Raw genomic sequence first — 19,211 nt, 5'->3', positions numbered from 1 at the left:
ATGTATGGACACTTGTACTCAAAATTATTCTTGGAAAATGTTCGGATTACCTTTTTATGTTTGGCAAAGTATTTTAGTTTATAACAGATATACAGACCTACTTATTTAGACCTTTTTTTTTTTGGTACAGTGAAGATGTATAGGTTTTTGGTCTATAATCGTGTAGGCAAACTTGTTTTAGCTATTTTAAACTTAAAAATATATAGGCAATATCGGTCTTGTATTGCGCACATAGTTTTATGTACTGTGCGCGCTCGCAACGGTTTGTGTAACAAGCCCATAGTCTGAAAAAAAAAAGTTCCCTCAGGAGAGCTGTATCTTGACCATAGACTGTTATAAAAACAGGTCCTAACCGAGGAGCTAGAGCCGCGGGCACGCGCACTGGACAGTGAAGGCGGCGGGTACGGCGCTGGATAAAGGCATATTATTTTGTGTAACACTTTGCATAAAATGCATGCTGACTATCAGTCATCAATTCTATCATTTCCTTTCGAGTTCCCCAGAAGAAAGAAAGAAAAAAAGTCATTCTGCAAACAGCATGATGATGAGTAATAATGAAAGTTTTCGCCATTTCTTCTTCTTCTTTTGAACTCGCTCTTAAAAAAGCTTTCAAAAACTAAACGCAAATAAACTTACCAGCTTTAATATGCATTGTGGATTTCAAAGTACAAACAGACTGAAAAAGATTAGTTTTTATTTATTTCCTGTTTGTCCTGGCAAGTAGCCTGCTCGCGCTCTCTCTCTCTCTCTCTCCATGATCTGCTAAGTGCTCACCATCAGAAGTTCATTCAAACGTCAGATGAGAAGAAGACTTCCTCGATCACGCGCAGCGAGCACAGCTCACACTGCTCCGTATACCACTGTCGGTTATTGCTATGTATAGAGAGCGACAGATACTGTGATGAATCGACTAGTTTGTAGAAAGTCAAACTGAAAATCAGTTCTCGATGGGACTGTATTGTCAAAATCTAACGGGACCGTTATTCAAACACTTCCTCAAGGCGGTGCATCGTGAGTAAAGGTAAGTGAAAGTTACAACTCGTATTCTGTGCTAGTTATTTGTTTTGTTTGTAGGCTATACAGAATACACACTTAAAAGTAACCTATCTAAAGCAAATTATGGCGCTGTAGCAAACCTATGACCTTGTCACACGACCTTAAAATCCTAAAAATTGATGTTTTTTTAGGTGATGTGAGAGTTGCTGATATGACTCCATGACGTCTTATATTTTTGTTGTGACATATTGCCTTATTGCCATAAGAGAAACTTTATGTTGACCTCTCTCTAAATAGCAGTTGTGTCTCATTAGACATGCTTGGCTATTTATACTCACTGTTGGCTTCAGTGTGTTCATGCCTCGTGAGGAACCCGTCTCAGATCAGTGCAGGAGGACAATATCTTCCAATGCTTCAAAGCCCTTGTTCAGTCCTACTCTGCAAAACTCTTCTGAAGGATGCATCCCTTGGCACTATCAGTGGATCACAAATTGCTCTGATCCTTAAAAATGACATATTGCAGGCATGATTTTAAGTTATATTAAAAATGCTAGCTAATCAGTTTATTTAGATGTTACCAAATTAAGCATGTACACATTTTTTAAATTTTATCCATTGTTGTTATTGTGAACTAAAACGGTTTAAAATAATTTTTGACATTTTTTTTTTTATTATTAGCTAAAATAAAATTAAATATAAGATTTAAAAAACTTTAAAACTGCAATAAAAATGAGAAATACTGTCATGGCAAATGTAAATAAAAATTTTTTATACCAATAAATGCTATTGAATGAACTTTAAGATTATCTTTTCTCAAGCTTGTAATTTCTAAAGAAAGACAAAGTAAAAAAAGTGTTCTTTGCTTGTGTCATTTTGTAACATTTGCAGGGGCTTTCAGAGTAAGCTGTTTGATGAAGATGTGCTCAAAGGGTTAATCATAGGCAATAGTGTGTTGTACCTTAGTTGTATCTGCTCACTGAACCGCCTGCTTCATTAATGTTGGTGATTTTTTTCTTTTGTCTTTTGAGGTTACACCTAGGTCCTCATTTCTTTAACTAGGAGCATGGAGGGCATTTGTTTCGAGGTCAAACCCAGGGATGACCCAATCAAAGCTCATCCTCTCTGTGCCCTTACACAAAAACTTCCTGGATCAGAGGGTAAAGGGAAGAAAGGAGAAGGGGAAGAGGAGATTCAGTACAGGTTAACTCTGGTTGGATCTTTGGCCATACATCCACAGACCACCATGGCGATGCTTCCCTGGGTGGTGGCTGAAATACGGAGGCCCCGACTGGGGGAGGTGAACAGAAACCTTGAGTTCAATGCTGCTTACTCTCCAGAGGTTAGTATATTTAATACTAATTAAATGTATGTAACCAAAATAAAAATATAAACACGGCTATGTAAAGCCTAATGTATTGTATTGTAAATGTATTATTGTATGCAGCTTAAAAGCTGGAGTCTGTCTGTTAAGTTATGTTTTAGTTTCTTATCCTCACCATCAAAAATACAGTAAAACAGTTATACTGTGAAATGTAATCACAATTACAAATACGGTTTTGTATTTTAATACATTTTCAAATATAATTTAGTCCTGTGATGCAAAGCTAAATATTCATCACTCCTTTTTTTCAGAGTCACATGATCCTTTAGAAATAATTATAAATCATGCTTTGATGCTTAAGAAACATCTACAGTAAATGATCCCAAACCTTTGCGGCATACATATGAAACAATTTTACTGAAGAATAATAGAAGAATTGGTGTTAAGATCCGTGGTACAAATAAGTATTATTTAAAAAAATACTATGGTACTTATTATTGACAATACTGATTTTTCTTTTCTCTTTTCTGATGGTCCAAGGTGCGAGATCAGCCTGTGGTACTGCAGATTTCAGCCAATTCGGTGTGTTGCATTCTGGACACGGCCGGCCCGGGGAAGCCATGGGACCCATTGCAACATATGGTTCTGTTTGATCACAGGCCTCATCGTATCACCAAACTCATTCACAACAGCCAAGAGCCCAGCTATTTCGGCTGTCTGCTCAGAGAGGAGAAGAAAGCAGCCTGCTATGTATTCCGCTGCCAGGACCAGATGAAGGTAAGGGGACATTCTTTGGATTAGCAGAATTTTATTGATTAATATGAACTTCAAATTTAGCGGAAGTGCCTGTGCAAGCTAAATTGAAAATGGAAGGGACACCAAGCAACAGAAGCTTATTTGCACCATGGAATAAAAATATAAAAGAGGTATATGCAACCTTATCTCACAATGCACTTTTTTTTCTCAGAAGTGTGTTTATATATTTTAAATGAAATTTATAAACTCGCAATTGCAATTTGCGTTTTTCTCTTGAAATTTAAGTTTATGTCTTGCAATTCTCTTCTTCTTCCTTTTTTTTTTTTTTTTTACCCCAGAATATTTAGATAACCTGACTACATGCACATGCAGAATTCTGCATGATGTCAGTTCGCAATTGCAAGGTACAGCTAAACAATTGTGAGATAAGAAAGATCACAGTTACCTTTTTATTTCATGGAGGAAATAAACTTTCATCCCAAGCATTGTTACTATAACAATAAAATGGTATGTTTGTGGCTGTTAGAACTATAGAGGTTAACCATAGATGTTTTTCTCACATGACTTTGAAGTGAATCTACTTTGATGAAGGAAAGCTCAGATGTTTAAATGTCAGCCCTCCCTTCTCATGGGTGTGTGCAACTGTGGATGAGTTTTGTTCAAATAAGAAACAGTACTGTAACAGCTCAATGAAAATCAGTGAAAACAACCATAAAGTCATTTTTAAAAGAGTGGTGTCCATGCAAAACACTCCACCACAATGCTAGAGTGGTACAGGTAGATGCCAGGCCATTGTAGGGCGGTTGTTAAGGTGTTTTGGGGGTTACTCTTATTATTGGGCTACCCCAATTTCAGGGGATTGATACCGTCATCATTAACTCACCCTCATGGTTTTAAAACCTGTATGATTTATTTTCTTCGTGGAACACAATAGAAGTTATTTTGAAGAATATTAGGAACTTTTTCACTAATTTCACTAATCTGGACAAAAACATTTTTCAAATATTTTTTTTTATATTCAACAGAAATCATACAGGTTTGGAAAGACTTGAGGGTGAATAAATGACATCATTTTCATGTCTTTTCAATTGTTATAAACGTAATGGCTCACATCTCAGCAATTTCATCAAATAAAAAAGTTGAAAACTTAGAAGTTTAATCTTTAAAGTATGCAAGTATAAGCAATAGCAATTGTGATTTTTTTCAACAACCAGCAACACTTATCATGAAGGTTAATGAAAGGGTGCAAATTTCATGTAAAGTTTAGCAAATGTGGCAATAAAGGTAATAAAAAGCAAGAGGTTTGTGTACAGTATGTGTGTGGGTTTATGAGAGAAAAACTGAACTTTGAACTTTGACTCCAGTTTCACATGACTGTTGACTTGTTCCTTTCAGTTATATGCAATAAAGCTAAAACCCAGTTCAGATCTAAATAATATTTTGTGAAATATGAGAACAAAGGGATATCTTTATTGTAGCAGTAAACAACTCTGGTTAATTGCAGTGGACAGAATGTTCATGAATATTGATTTGTAGTGATGGAGTGTCTGAGAAATAAATCGTGAAGCTTCCTTCATCAACCTGCATTTAGGCAGGATGTAGATCTAAGTTGTCATAGTAACAGTTTCCTGTTTCAGTGAGCCAGCCACAATGTGGCTACGGACTCCTGGTGACTTTTTATTTCCGTGGTAAACAGACAGAGAGATAGACGCGTGTTTATGTCGCTGTCTTTTGACCAGCTGTTACTCATGCACTCACACTTTCCAAAATCATTGTGTGCATGCAAGTCTGAATGTCTGAGATGTCTGAGATCATAGTGGTGTTGCCTCAACTCCACACACTGTGTTCTTTTTTTAAACTGAATAACAACAGTTGAATGTCCTCTTCATTTAACCATAAATTATCAGCTGTCATGTAAGCTTTTCACCAGCCAATTTAACCACAATACTAACAAAGATAATTCCACATCTTTCATGTGAGACTGAGACCCCACAGCTGTGCTTCGGCCTTTGGCTCAACAGCTTAGCATACACCAAATAACTTTGCATTCTTCATGTTGGTCATAATATCTCTGTAATATTAGAGTGACAGCTGTGAAAAAAAATATTGAATTTAAGCTATGTGTTTTATATGTAGTTATGGGTAACTTAAAGGTGTGATGAAAAAGAAGAAGTGACTGATCTTTTCTTAAATATTGTGATGTAAATCTAAGTGTAATGTATTACCAAAATAGAAAAAAATACATGGTGATGACTTGGTTCTGTCCATTGGTTGTTGATTGGATTTTGAGGTGTGGCCTTTGTGCTTGCAGTTGATTTCAGTTGAGTTAAAAAGTCAGAATAGCAGGATATAAATGTGCAGTTCTGAGAAATAATGTAAGAATAACGAGATATGAACTCGTCTTTTTTCTTGCAATTTTGAGTTTATTTTTTAGAATTGTGACAAGTCACAATTGCGAGTTATAAAGTCCAATTCTGAGGAGAAAACAGACTGAGCTTATCACAGTTACGAGTTGATATCTTACTATTCTGAGAAAATAATTTCCAGTTTATATCTCGCAATTCTGATAGAATTTTTCATAATCGTGAGTTTTTATCATGCAATTATGAGGAAAAAAAGTCACAATTGTGAGATAAAAAGTTGCAATTACATTTTTATTTTTATTCAGTGGTGGAAATTGGCTTCCATGCTAATGTATGGAGATGAATTACACAATTTATGGTGCAAATTATGTTTTTCTGTGGGTGGAGAGCACTGTATATTGCATTTCTTTTTATGTTAAAATGAATTGGACCAATGATGATTCTGAAATAAAATGCGCCTTGGACCCTACTGTTGTTGTAGTTATGACCACAATCTTTAAACACATGGGATTCACAGAAAGACTGCACACTTTTATCTGAGTGTTGTTTTTAATTTATGTAGATGTAGATATTAAAGGGATAGTTCACCCAAAAATGAAAATTTACGTTTATCTGCTTACCCCCAGGGCATCCAAGTTGAGGGTGACTTTGTTTCTTTTGTAGAACACAAATTGAGTTTTAGTCACTCAGCCATTCAATGCATGGCAAATGGTAACAGAATCTATGAGAATAAAAAAAACATGCACAGACAAATCCATATTAAACTATGCGGTTTGTGATGATACATTGATGTGTAAAGACACAAAAAGATCAGTCTGTGAAAGAAACTGAACAGTATTTATATAGTTTTTTTGTTGTTGTTGTTTTTTTACCTCTGATTCACGCAGTGTCCGAACTGTTAGAACTTACAGGAGGTGAAAAAGTCGATATAACTTTACACAAAGTTATTTAGTGATTTTGTCAATCTAGTAGCATGCCAACATGTATAATAGGTTTAAGTCTTGCGGCTATACTTTTAAAACTGAATGTATTTTAACATTTTATTTCATATTTATCATTATTCCAGATAAAACAAGAAGTATTAATTTATTTATTTTTGTTCAGCCTCGATTGCTCATGCAACATATTTATAATACTTTAATGAGGCAGATGTGTTTGCTGTTTCTAGTAAGGGAAAAAGATTAGAGAGATATATCCGTTACAGTATCAAGGGACCGGATCAATTTAAGTAGGACAGAGAGATAGTGAGAGATAGTGAGATACGATGGACACAGAACTGATTGAATCGTATAAAATAACATGTCTCACTGAATATATTTAAGTTTAGAATTTTGGAGAGTCACTTTTGTTCCTGTTGTGAAGTCCAAACATCTGACAGCGTATTACACATTTAAATTGGTAAATAATAATAAAAAAAATTTTTCTGAAAACAACACACAAGATGCTCTTTGAATCATTCTCAAATTATGTTGGAAAATATGATTGCCATCAGTGCTTATGTCAGTAAAGCAAATTACATAAATACAATGATATTTTAAAATGTATGTTTATTGATTCAAAATGTTTGAAAAAATGGTTAGACTTATAATTTGCAATTAAAAAAATAAACAGGAGAAAATGATTTATATTTAATATGTATTATTTGTAATGAAAATATTTATGAAATTATATGTTAAACTATATGTTCCTGCAGTCTGACAGTATATACAGCGTTATCATTTATAATGTGTGATGAAAAATATTTGAGTAAATAGAAAAAATGTTATGCCTGTCAACAGTACAGGATTGTATACAATCCTATCTGCCACCAGGTGGTGGTCAAATCCTGAACTTGAAAAATCTTCAACGAATGAAGAGTGAGTAAATAGTTTAGCCAACAAACCATTAACATTATTACTTATAAATTGTAACCCTAGTCTAAAGTTAACTAAAGTAAGTTTAATCTGTACTGCAACTAGATTAATGCAACTCCCTTCCCATAGGATCTGAACGAAACTTATTTTTATCTCACAATGTAACACTTTCCACCAAACAGAACATTGTCAGAAAACCCGGCTGAAAACAGTGCTTGTGTCCCCGTGGATGTGATTCTGATACTCCAGTACAATTTTTGGAATTTTCTCCCATAGTTTGAATGTTAGGCTGCCGTCACATCCCACTGAGCGCCGTTCAAACGGCTAACGTTACACACACTACAAACTCCCAGTTAAGTTTCACTTTCTCCATGAGATCTGGATGGCTGAAGCGATGAAAGCGCGCTTCCACATCTTTCATTTATTGCGGAGGGATGTGAAAAGCGAGCAGGAGACCGTGAGTACCTATATGAACTTGGTTTGGAATTTGTTTAGTTGAAAAGTGTAATGTGTGTTAGCATGGTAAGCTAGTCGGGTAGCCACTAATGAGAGTTTAGTGAACATTAGCCCAAAAATTAATCCCTTTGTTCTGCCCTATAATTGTTTCGTTTTCCCCTCGTTAAGTTTTCAGTATTTTATATAAAGCATTAGAGAGTGTATGTAGATGATTCACTTTCTTTGTAAAGTTGTCTTAGTATTTCAGTTTCAAAACTTACCGAGCTGCCTACCTAGACTGCGTTTCTGGGCATTGATTCAAATGTTCATAACGCGCAGAAAGGCATCACAATGCTGTCTAGTTAGGTAGTTCACTATATTTTGAGACAGAACCAGTCTGTCAGTTTGCTTATAAAATATTAGTTCGAATATTATGGTTACGGTCAAAAAGTAACGTTAGTATTGTACGATTAAGGTGGGCAAAATCCAAGTCTGGATTAATATATGTAAATAAAGGCGGTTTTTGGTCATTCAGTCAACAGTTACAGTAGCTGTTGTACAGTATTCATCTGTATGTAGGGAGAGATTTTAATTGTTGAAAGCTGATTTTGGGGTTGAGATAGATTAAAGCAGTGGTTTATATGTAGTAAATCCAATACAGTGAATTAATGTTGAGAGCAAAAGGGTGGTGCAGTTGGTTCAGTTCAGTAAGTGTGCTCATTCAAACAACAGTCTGTTCATAGACTAATGACTCTCAAGGCATTGTGAAGTGAGCCTAGCCTGATGGAGTGTCAGATGTGTTGTGAGAGGAAGGAACGGTCAAGAACAAGAAGGGAAGTGTGTGCATGCCAAATGCCAATCATTTACATAGTCATGTTTGCTCATGAATGAAGGCAATTAATATAATTGATCATTTTCTCCCAGCTTGTCATTTTTTATGTTTACTTATGTAATGGTTGTCTTAATGTCTGGTTTTTAATAACATTGCGTTGTGCATAGTGTAGTCCAGTAGTTCCATCAGTTTTTCCTGTAGTTTTCCTGTTTTCGTGCTGCCACAGATTTTTCGGTAGTAAATGGAACCACCTCATTTCTTTTAGAGGTGTGTGTCACAGTCACATGTCCCACACTCAGTTCCACCTCATGTGACCAGTGCTCTCTCCTCCTTTCAAACAGTTCCTCAACCTGTGTGTACTTTACAAGCTTTTCATTTTTAACAGTGAACTTAAAAACCTGTTGTTCTGTGTTTGTTTGTACCGTGGATGTATAGAAGAATATTTCATATATGTATTTGATGAGAAAATTAAAATTAAGTAAAATTAATGGTTGAATAAGTTCTGAATTGTCATTGACAGTTCACATTATTTTAGTAATTTTTTTTTACTAGGCTATTAGTCTGTTCTGAGTTTTAATTAATCTATTATATATCATAGTTTATTATACTAATAGTAATAGTACTGTTCTATTCCAAACTATTATTTTTTTTTATTATTTTTTATTTTATTAAATATTTAAATTAAACTATTTGCATAATTCAAGTTTTAGAACTCTTATACTGCTGAAAGTAATAGTCTAGTCTGAGGTTTAAAGAAACCGTTGATTATTCTAACATTTAATTAAAGTATTTACATAAAATAATTAGACTTACACTATAAGTCTATTCTAATAATTTCTTTTTGAATTATCCTATTAAAATTATGATTTTTTTTATTTGATAATTATTGTTCAGTTTTAACAATTTTTATTAATTGACTTTGATAATATGATGTCAGTGCTTGAAATGTTATGCCAGCTAGCCGGATATGGGTTGTTCCTTGCATTTTATCTCAGTTATCATATGGCTAATTATGCTGTTTAGTTGAGTAGAGGTTGTGTTAACTAAATGACATCATCGTCTAGTATTTCCTCTTTCTTCCTGTGACTTGATGACCTCAAAAACCTGAACTTTGAGATTGTGGTCTTGTGTGTGGGCGCTCTGGACTCATGGGAAATGTTTGTGAGTCACTTTTTTTGTTCTATCAAACTGTTGTTTTAAAGTCTATAACACAGTGAAATATGACAGATACATTAATGTAAATATTTGTAACATAACACAGCGATTTAAAAGAAAGTAAATTATCTCTGACGTTTGTCTGGATTGTATGTCCCTCTTGTCCGAACATTTTCCAGCATTGTGTGTATGTGTGTCTGGATAAAATCAAAGCTGTTTTTTTTTTTTCCAGGGTTGGAATTGTGTGGCACTTCCCAGACTCCCTTGGGTTCTGTCTATCTCTTTGTCCCCTCCCTTGTTTGGATGTTAATGGGTTTGTTTTGCTGAGGCAAGCTATTTTTTTAATGGATATTCTAACAGCTGTTAAGCTGTTTGTGACTCACCCAAGCTGTTCATCAACTTAACTGTCAAGGTATTTGTAGATAAAAATGCCCAGAGCATTTCAACTTCAGTTCACTTTGACTTCTTTAAGTTGTTGAATGAGCCAAGATCTTGGTGCTTTGTTTGCTTATAATAACCTGATCTTGACCAAAGCTGTCTGCCACTTTCACTCTTCCACTGAGGGACAGGAGCTGTTTGTTAAGGGGTTTTCTGCTCTTCTGTGCTCATGCCAAGTTGCAAGGGCACTGACTTCTCTTTATATTTGGATTACTCACTGTTCCAGCCCTCCTGACTTCCTCTGTGCGAGTGAGTGTGTGTGTTACGAACAGACCATGTGTTTGTCTGTCTTAAGTGTTCTTGGGCACAGAAAACCGTGGCTTGTTCTTCGCGACTGAGAGGGATACATAACTACCAGCATAATCCGAAATTTGAAAAGGTGTCTTGAAAAATAAATGTATTTATTTTTATTATAAATTTTTCCAGTTGATGTTTACATGAGATTAGTCCATGAATGCATGCCAGTGTTTTTTGACAGGCTTGCATCTTTAAACGGTAAGCAGCAAACCTGTTACCGCAGAGAAAGCCATCCCAGAGGGAGAAGAGAAGGGAGGAGGAGAGTATGAGAGATTGTAACTTTGCTGCGTTACTCAAGGTGATCTTCCTAGAAGGATGTCACGGTGCGCCGCTCTGACTAAACTTCATTGTTCTGAATCAGCAGGGCAGGCGGAGCAAGAGTCAGCCCTAGGTCCTAAAAAAACAGAGGAACGGCTAAGAGAGGGAGAGAGGGAGGGACAGAAAAGAACAGAGGAAGCTTTGAGGGACTCACACTTACCCTCTGAAGGTACAGGGAAGTAAGGGTGAGAACGCAGAAAAGTGCGGAAAAGAGATATATAGATGGGATGAGGGAGAACACAAGAAGGTGACGATCAGGTTTGGACATGCCTTCTCTGCGTAGATGGCTGGGTCAGGTGAGTTACTTAGGTGTGTTTGAGAAAGTGTTCCTTGTTATTTATGATCACAACCTTTCAAGTGAATCATACATAATGTGTGGCATATATTTCCTTTGATGTCCTTTATTAGTTTACTGGTCATTTGTGTGACAGCATGGTTCCCATTGTTGTCTTCCTCAGTAAATAGTCTGAGATCAAAAATTTGACCCTTGAAGCATCTCAGCTGTATTGTGTGTTAGTCTTATTTTAGCATTTCAAACAGAATAAAGACATTGTAGTCTGCTTATGCATAGCCAATTATTCTCTGATATTCCTGACTGCAATAAGCTGTTATGCAAGACAAGCCTTGTTGCTACTTGAATATACAAGTTCATCCACTTTGGCACAAAAGCTTATTGACTCATGAGAATAACAACAAAAAGAAGTAACTTGTTTAACATAGACTGAAAGTACATTAAATATCATTTGATGGTCTTTTTCAATGTTTTTTTCCATTGCAGAACAGCATTTATCAGACTTCTCTTATTTTCTGTTAGCACTGCTTCCAGACTAGTCTGTGAGCGTTTAAGGATGTTGATTAAATTTCTTCCCGTTCTGTTGTTTTCTTGTTTTCATTCTCATCTAAAAAAAAATGGGCCAATGAAATTACTCTCTCACACTGTGATAACCAATCAAATTATTCCTTTAGAATGCTGCACTAAATAAATTAAAGGCCTTGTTTGGGTGAATCCTTTTAGCAAGGTACAAGCAGATTTAAAAATCAGATGAGAGATTACTGCAGATTTATGAAACACAGTTATACAGATACAGGTTATTCAGGTTATTTTAGGAAGCTGAAATTGGTTACATCTTTCAAAGCTAAGTTCAGATTAACTCAATGGGTGTGCTGCTGTAGTCAATTTTGTCAGTTTTGGATCCAGACTGGATCGGGGAGTCAACATGAAACTGATCATTTAGCTACTTAAAGGAATAGTTCACCCAAAAATGAAAGTTAAACATGAAGTTTTTATTTTCATTTCTGAAAGAACAATTCTTTTAATTCACATTTTCTACTCTTATTGTGTACAGTTCATCAGTGCACATTATTCCAAAGTAAAATAAATGCTTTTTAATAGTTAACACAATAATACATTAACATTTATACATTTGGCAGATGCTTAAATCTGATGCTTAAAAGATGCTTAAAAGTGACTTCCATTGCATTTTATGTATACATTTGATCAATTCAAGCATTCAGTTGAACCCATGACCTTGGGCTTGCTAGCCCCATGCTCTTCTGTTTAAGGTACAGGAATACTATACTAATAACTTTTTTCTTTTTTTAAATGTGTGAGTTGGTTGTAGGGATGCATCGATCCTAAACTCAGGATCGGTATCGCCTCCGATACTGGCATTGGCTGCGGATCGAGTATCGGTCAGACGAGACCGATCCAATTCCGATATTGTGCGTATACTATTCTGTGTTATTGTTGAGCTCCATGAAAGGCACAAAACATTGTCGTGCACATATTTCAAATGTTCTGAAGCTGTTCCATAGTTCAAAGTGGAACTTTGAACTAATATTGAAGTCATTAAATTCAAGTTCACATAAACTCTTCTTTCCGCTGGGACTGTGTGTCATCCTCCATTCAGAACTGCGTGTCGCGTTCAGTTACTACAGTCAAAATGATGAAACCCTTTTCAAGAGCCCACAGTAACTAAGGTTTATAACTGTTCAAAGAAAAGGCTCCATAAACTAAAGCACAGAATTAATACTCTACGAATTGTTTGATTTAACCGGTTCTTCTTAGTGAACTAGTTGAACCAGTTTACCAAATCGAACTGAATCGTTTGAAACGATTCGTATCTCCAGCAAGCATCAATACACAAATGACTTAAGTCATTCACTTTTTTAACGTGGCTAACACTCCCTCTGAGTCGAAATAAACCAATATCCCCGAATAATTATTTTACTCAAACAGTACACTGACTGAACTGCTGTGAAGAAAGAACTGAAGATGAATATGAGCAGAGGAGCTCGTATGTTGTAAAAGCTGAAGAATTCCAAAGGCTACGCAGTACGCATGTGTGTTGTACTAACTGTTCTATGCAGACTCCGAGGGCTGCACAGCCTGTGCACTGTGACTCTGTGTTGTTCCAAGCTCACCATTCTGAGCATGGGATGCTCATACGCACTCTGTGACCCTCTATAGTGTATTTTACATTGGCACAAAGGTTATTAACAGTCTTTCTTGTTCTGTCTTATCTATGATATGTTGCTGCCTTTTTTTTTTAATGTGCTATAAATTTAAAAGAAACATATTTTAGATTTCTATATAAATGTATATACTTTTTTTCAAGAATGTATTTTACAACAATACAAAGAGCAATGTGTAACATTTTAGCAGAATTTAGACTTCACTTTTATTTGTAAAAAACATTTCACTAGATTTTATAAAATTGCGCACCTGTGATTTTTCTAGAATCTAGGGTATCTATCTTTTGCTGCTGAACTATCCACTGACCTATTTCAATAATAGTATTTTTGTCATAGATTCTGATTTATATATATTTTGCCTTCAATATTAAATGTTAAATGAACAAAATGGACACTACATGGAATGTATTATTATTTTTAAACATTTTACACTAATACAAAACAAAACAACCTTTTTCTTTCTAGCAGACATTATACCAACATGTTGGAAATGTTGATCTTTTTTAATATCCCATTTCACTCTGAAATATATATAATTATTAATGAGTAGCAAAATCTGAGGATCTACTAACACTTAACTATGGTTGATTGTGCTTCTGGATTCAAAGTAAGACCTTCAACTCCTTTATTTAAGACAGAGAAGAGTATTTTTGGTCATGATGAATCAGTATCCAACATGATATCCTGGTCTCATATCCTGATGATTAGGCTCAACTGTTTTCACATAAACATGCACACACACTTTGACTCACACACTAGCACATGCTGAATCAGGCACATAAAAGAAAATGCTTTGATATCTACACACTAGGTACCACATGCTCTAATGAAAGCGCTCCTTCTGAAACATTCAGCTGTGCGATAGCTTTGTTTAGCCAAAGGGTTTGCACCAGATTGCCTTCATAGTGGCCTTTTGATAAGGTTCTTTGGACCCACTTTATATTAAGTGGCCTTAACTACTATTTACTTACATTTTAATTAATAATTTAGTACAATGTACTTATTGTGTACATTCATGTTTTTGCATTGTACTTACATTTTAAAAAAAAACTACATGTAATAACATCTGTGTTATATTTCTGTAATTACATTTATAATTACACTGTTGACCCATACTTTACACCTTAACCCACCCTTAAACTTATCCATACCTCCAACCCTCTCCCTAACCTTACCCCTATCCCACCTCAATAGCAGCAAAAGTGTTTTACAATACAATATGAACACAATAAGTACATTGTATTTATTTTTTATGTAAGTACATAGTAGTTAAGGCCACATAATATAAAGTGGGACCGGTTCTTTAGCTAATCATAGTACATCTCCACATCTCCATCAGATAGCTGAGAGTGTAGTAAGTTTAAACCAGCACAAATACACATAAGCACAGAACCAGTTAACTAGGATATGATTTGAATTGTTAACATATCAACTAACATGATCTTACCACGAGCACGAGCAATACTTTTGTTACTATATTTATTAATCTTTGTTTATCTTAGTTTATAAAAACACAGCTTTTCATTGTTTGGTAATGTTACTTTACAGTGCATTAACTATGTTAACAAATACTGTACAACTTTTGATTTCAACAATGAAGGCTATAGCCTAAATGTTGAAATGAACAATGTTGTAGAAGTGCAGTTTATTAATAGTAAATGTTAAATAATGTAGTTAAATAGTTTCATAAATAGAACATTATTATAAAGTGTTACAGATTTTTTTATACACCAGTTCAGACGTCTCGTGAGTTCAGTGTTGGACAGGTCAGTTGTTTAAACCATTCATTAAATTTAATCGGTTCAAAGGAATCATTAGTTCGCGAATCAGACGTGTACGGTACGCGCTGTGTAATTATCTCTGCAGTTTAGGATATCGCACAAGATTTGACAACACAGAAAACATTTAATCACTCGGTTAGTGTTTTTTTTTTTTTTTTTTTGAGACCATCATGTCAATTGATTTTAATTAATATACGCGAGGGAGAGAGAGCAAGACAGCGTTCGTGGTGTTTGAAGACGGTGAAGGTGAGTGTGCACGCGTGGCCGGGGCTCGCTCTATCTCTCTCTCTCTCTGCTCGTTCTTATATGCGCCCCGTTAAACTGACAGGACTTAAAAACATATGCAAATTATAAACTTTCACTCTATGATGGTTAAGCTGTGCAATTAATCCGCGAATCACATTCGTCAAGGGTCGGGGAGCAGCTGCGATGTGACTATCGTGGATTCGTACATTGCGATATCGATGCTTAACCGACACATTGTGCAGCCCTAGTGCTCTCTACCCTAATGCACTAGCCACATTCTTTGTATGCTCACTCTGAGGCCACAAAACATATTTGAACATATTAAAGCCACAATTAAAATATCAAACTTAGTTGCAACTGCAAACAAGTGATGAAAATAGTTTTTCTCATAACTAACTTCACTTTTAACCAGTTTGACCCAAGGTCATTTTCCCTTGGTGTAGAAAGTCAGTTCTCTCCTAGTTCACACAGGTGTTCTAGCAGGTATATCACATGCTCTACTAACATTTGAGAACCAGAAAGCATCCAATTACTTTGTGTCTTCATTTTGAACAGAATCGCTTTTGTTTGATGATGGTAAACTTATATATATATATATATATATATATCTTTGTGTGTGTGTATATATGTGTGTGTATATATATATATATTTATATATTTATAAATAAATTTAATATATAAATATTTTTTTTTTATTGCATACATGCATGTTTATTTATATATACATAATAAATAAACACAGTACACACACAAATATTGAGTACACGAAAAATAATCATGAACGCACTAAATGAAAGTGGGAACTGAAACAGTTTGTTTACCAACATTCTTTACAATATGTTCTTTGTTGTTTTGCCTACAATAGAAATAAATTATGATTTAAATTTTTTGGGTGGACTGTCCTTTTAATGTTTTGATTTGTAAATGTCATTCAGGCAACCCATCAATTAGTCAGCTTTGAAAATATGTAAGTTTAATGATCCCTACATATTAAATGCAACTTGCTTTGACATTTTGTGAAATGCAGTATAAATATGTTTTTAAGAGACATTTAATCTGATTCTTGCCAACCAGAGAACAGCAGAGAATGGCTAGTCTTAGTGGCTAGTTTTCTGGTGTTTTTTGTTTATTTTTTAAATGTTTATTTACTTGCCATTTACAAATTAAAATTGGTTGCAGCATCTTTAACTGGGACATGTCCAAGGTTTGGGTCCACTGCGCAGTTAGCATCCCAGAAGCCAAGCCTACTTCAAAGTTCAATGTTTTTGACCCCTTAATATAATGTATGTCCCACAAAAGACCAAAGTGGTGGTAATATTATACTTTAAAAGTTATTGAATGACAAGAAGTAGATTAGGGTGGAACTACATTGACTTCCTGGTCACATGCTTAAATCATTCAGTGCTTAAAACAACTCCAAATTGAGCTTGTGCTATAGCCTGAGGTATTTTCCCAGTGTTCGCTGTTTTCTCCTGGGCCAGCCTGTGTAGCTTTTTGTTTTTTCCATGGATGTTGCTGAAATAGACTTTAACTTAGCTCCGCATTCCAGTGAATTAAAGATTCGATTAGCAGAAAAACAACCATCTGCTGTTAAATGCTGCAGCTGTCTTGTGCAAACAGCTTGAATGCACTCTCCTGCCCTTTACAGTGAGGTGACCGTTTGTGCAGTAGTCTGTCAGTGAGGTATATCTTGAGTAGTGTTTTTTTAATACCGGATTTGTCTTGATTAATATAAGTACATGGGCGTGATGGGATAAATTTAGTTTAAACACACCATAACAACTCACATTAGCACACTTGACTTGCATTAGCTCAACCTCTGCAGAAAACAACATTCCAGTTTAATAGATCCATCTGTTTTTGGCCTTGTTAAAAGAGGAACTTTGGAAAATGTCTACAGTTGTTTTTTTTTTTTTTAAATGTCTCTGTGGAAAATGATCTGGTTGGTGGTAAATGCTCTGGTAGTTTCACTCGTTTCTGTATGATGGATGTGAGTTATGGAGTGGCACTGCTTTTTTAGTGTGGAATAGCCTTTCCTACATGGAACTGAAAGTCATATCTTTGTTACTGTTGTGCATACTTTTTCCATTTGTCAAAAATGTGCACCATGTACGTTTTCTGTGTGGCTGACTAAGAAAAGGGCATTTCTATGGTAATAGTTTTGTGATGCATATCGGTCAGTGTGATCTTAAAGGGGTTAATTTACATTGCATACTTGACCTCATTCTGTTTTTGCATCTGTCCTCCAGGTTCCAGAGATCATCAGCACTCTCAGGCAGGCCGGCAAAAGTTCTGCACGACAAGAAGACACTCCCTCACCTCTGCCTAGCAACGGCCAGGCAGATGCCTCCTGCTCCACAGCAACGGCTGCTGATGCAGCTACAGCCTTTGCCAAGAAGTTTGAGGTGTTGTTCTGTGGGCGAGTGGTGGTGGCCCATAAGAAAGCACCACCTGCACTAATAGATGAGTGTATTGAGAAGTTTGGACGTGTCAGCGTCACAGGATCACTTGCAGCAGGCATCAGACGGGCTTTCTCGCTCAATCAGGTTCCAATCAACATTCATGTTTTTAGATTCTCAGTCTAGACACTAGACACTGTATAAACTAGATACTGGATATGTACTATATTCAACTTTTGGAATTTTTTTCTGACCCTTCATTGATGTAGAAAGCACTTAGTATTGTGATTAATGTGATAAATTTTGCATTCGATTTTTAATTTCCTTCTTTTTATATTAACATTAGGGCTTTTAGTCTATTCAAATATTATTCAGTTGATCAAATTAATCTTGCAATGTTTGCAAACTGCAGCAAAGCACACAAGTCAGTGATAGTCTCCAATAATTACTGTAAATAATCGAATATCTTCCCCACACTGTATTATATTATACTATATTATTATTTTACATTAACATAGGTCTGGTTTTAATATGTATATTCTATAACAACCCTGTTTATTTTGAAAATGTAATTTTTTTGTCTTTTAATTTAATTGAGTGTTTAATAGATCTTTTTTTTTTCTTTTAGATGGTGAATGGAACGAACGAGGGAGCAGATGGAGGAGGAAAGCGCCCTCTGTTTTTTAAAAGAGATCAGAGTTTGCCGTTTCTGCAGGCATTGGATGAGAACGGCCTCTCAACAGAGCTCCAGCGACGGGCAGCAGACGAAGCCACCGGGGTCCAGCCCACTAGCTTACAGGAGAACAGAACCATGCTGTTCACGGTGAGTGACACACACTCTCCACCACACACATGCGCCAATATAAGCAACTGCAGCTCTTTCACCTTTGTTTAGCTCAGGTCCTTTTGTTTGTTCTTATGTAGATCACATCGAAATCTGCTTCTCATTCACCTTTTTCAGTATAAAATTAGCTTTTCCTAAATCTGTATGTTGGCACCTTAACCACATAATCCACAAAATGAATTTTAGTTGAAACACCATAGCTAAAGCAGTGCACTCTTTGTTTATAAAAAAAACAATTGCGATTGTGGATTGTATGATGATTTCAAAGTTTCTTGGTATGTTAAATGAACATGTACAAGATATAAACAACATTATCTCTGAAGCTCTACAGAAACCGGGTTGGTTGTCTTCTGACGGTTTCAAAGACGCTCTCTTAATATTTTGTCTTAATATTTTTCTGTAGAGATATGGCACACAGTGAAACATTGTAAAGTGCATGTTCTGTGGCGTTATCAGCATGACTCATGAGAGGGCAGCATGTCTTATGTTTATTCATCTGCATGTGGCACTTTTATGGTCATAGCACTGTGCAGCATCAGTCAAATGTATTTTATGGTCTTTCTTTTATTTTTCCCTCGCTCTTTCTCTCTGTCTCTCTCACTTTGAATTCCCCGTTCCTCACCCCCATGTGAAGTGTGAGATGGTATGTCAGTGTTGTGGCCTTAAGGACATAGAGATTCTCTTGAAACAAGTCTGTGCTAA

At 35.6% G+C, this 19,211-nt stretch overlaps 1 protein-coding gene across 6 annotated transcripts in view; it reads left to right on the top strand.

Moving 5' to 3' along the window:
- Nucleotides 1-786: 786 nt before the first annotated feature.
- The window catches only part of LOC127948816 (TBC1 domain family member 1), a 54,567-nt gene continuing 36,142 nt past the window's right edge, over nt 787-19,211 (top strand). Inside the window, exons 1-5 of one of the 6 annotated variants that reach the window (XM_052545571.1) lie at nt 787-1,021; nt 2,025-2,335; nt 2,858-3,094; nt 17,516-17,812; nt 18,294-18,488. In XM_052545571.1, coding sequence (XP_052401531.1) covers nt 2,060-2,335; nt 2,858-3,094; nt 17,516-17,812; nt 18,294-18,488 — 1,005 coding nt within the window. In that variant the 5' untranslated portion in view covers nt 787-1,021; nt 2,025-2,059. Of the gene's footprint in view, nt 1,022-2,024; nt 2,336-2,857; nt 3,095-7,261; nt 7,747-10,901; nt 11,061-17,515; nt 17,813-18,293; nt 18,489-19,211 lie in introns of those variants that run through there. The other 5 variants (XM_052545572.1, XM_052545573.1, XM_052545576.1 and 2 more) reach the window with 5 other exon arrangements.

Source organism: Carassius gibelio, chromosome B1 (genome assembly GCF_023724105.1).
Source record: "Carassius gibelio isolate Cgi1373 ecotype wild population from Czech Republic chromosome B1, carGib1.2-hapl.c, whole genome shotgun sequence".
NCBI classification, from domain to species: domain Eukaryota; kingdom Metazoa; phylum Chordata; class Actinopteri; order Cypriniformes; family Cyprinidae; genus Carassius; species Carassius gibelio.
The sequence above is the reverse complement of the archived record's forward strand: the minus strand, read 5'-3'. Positions and strand labels throughout refer to the sequence as shown.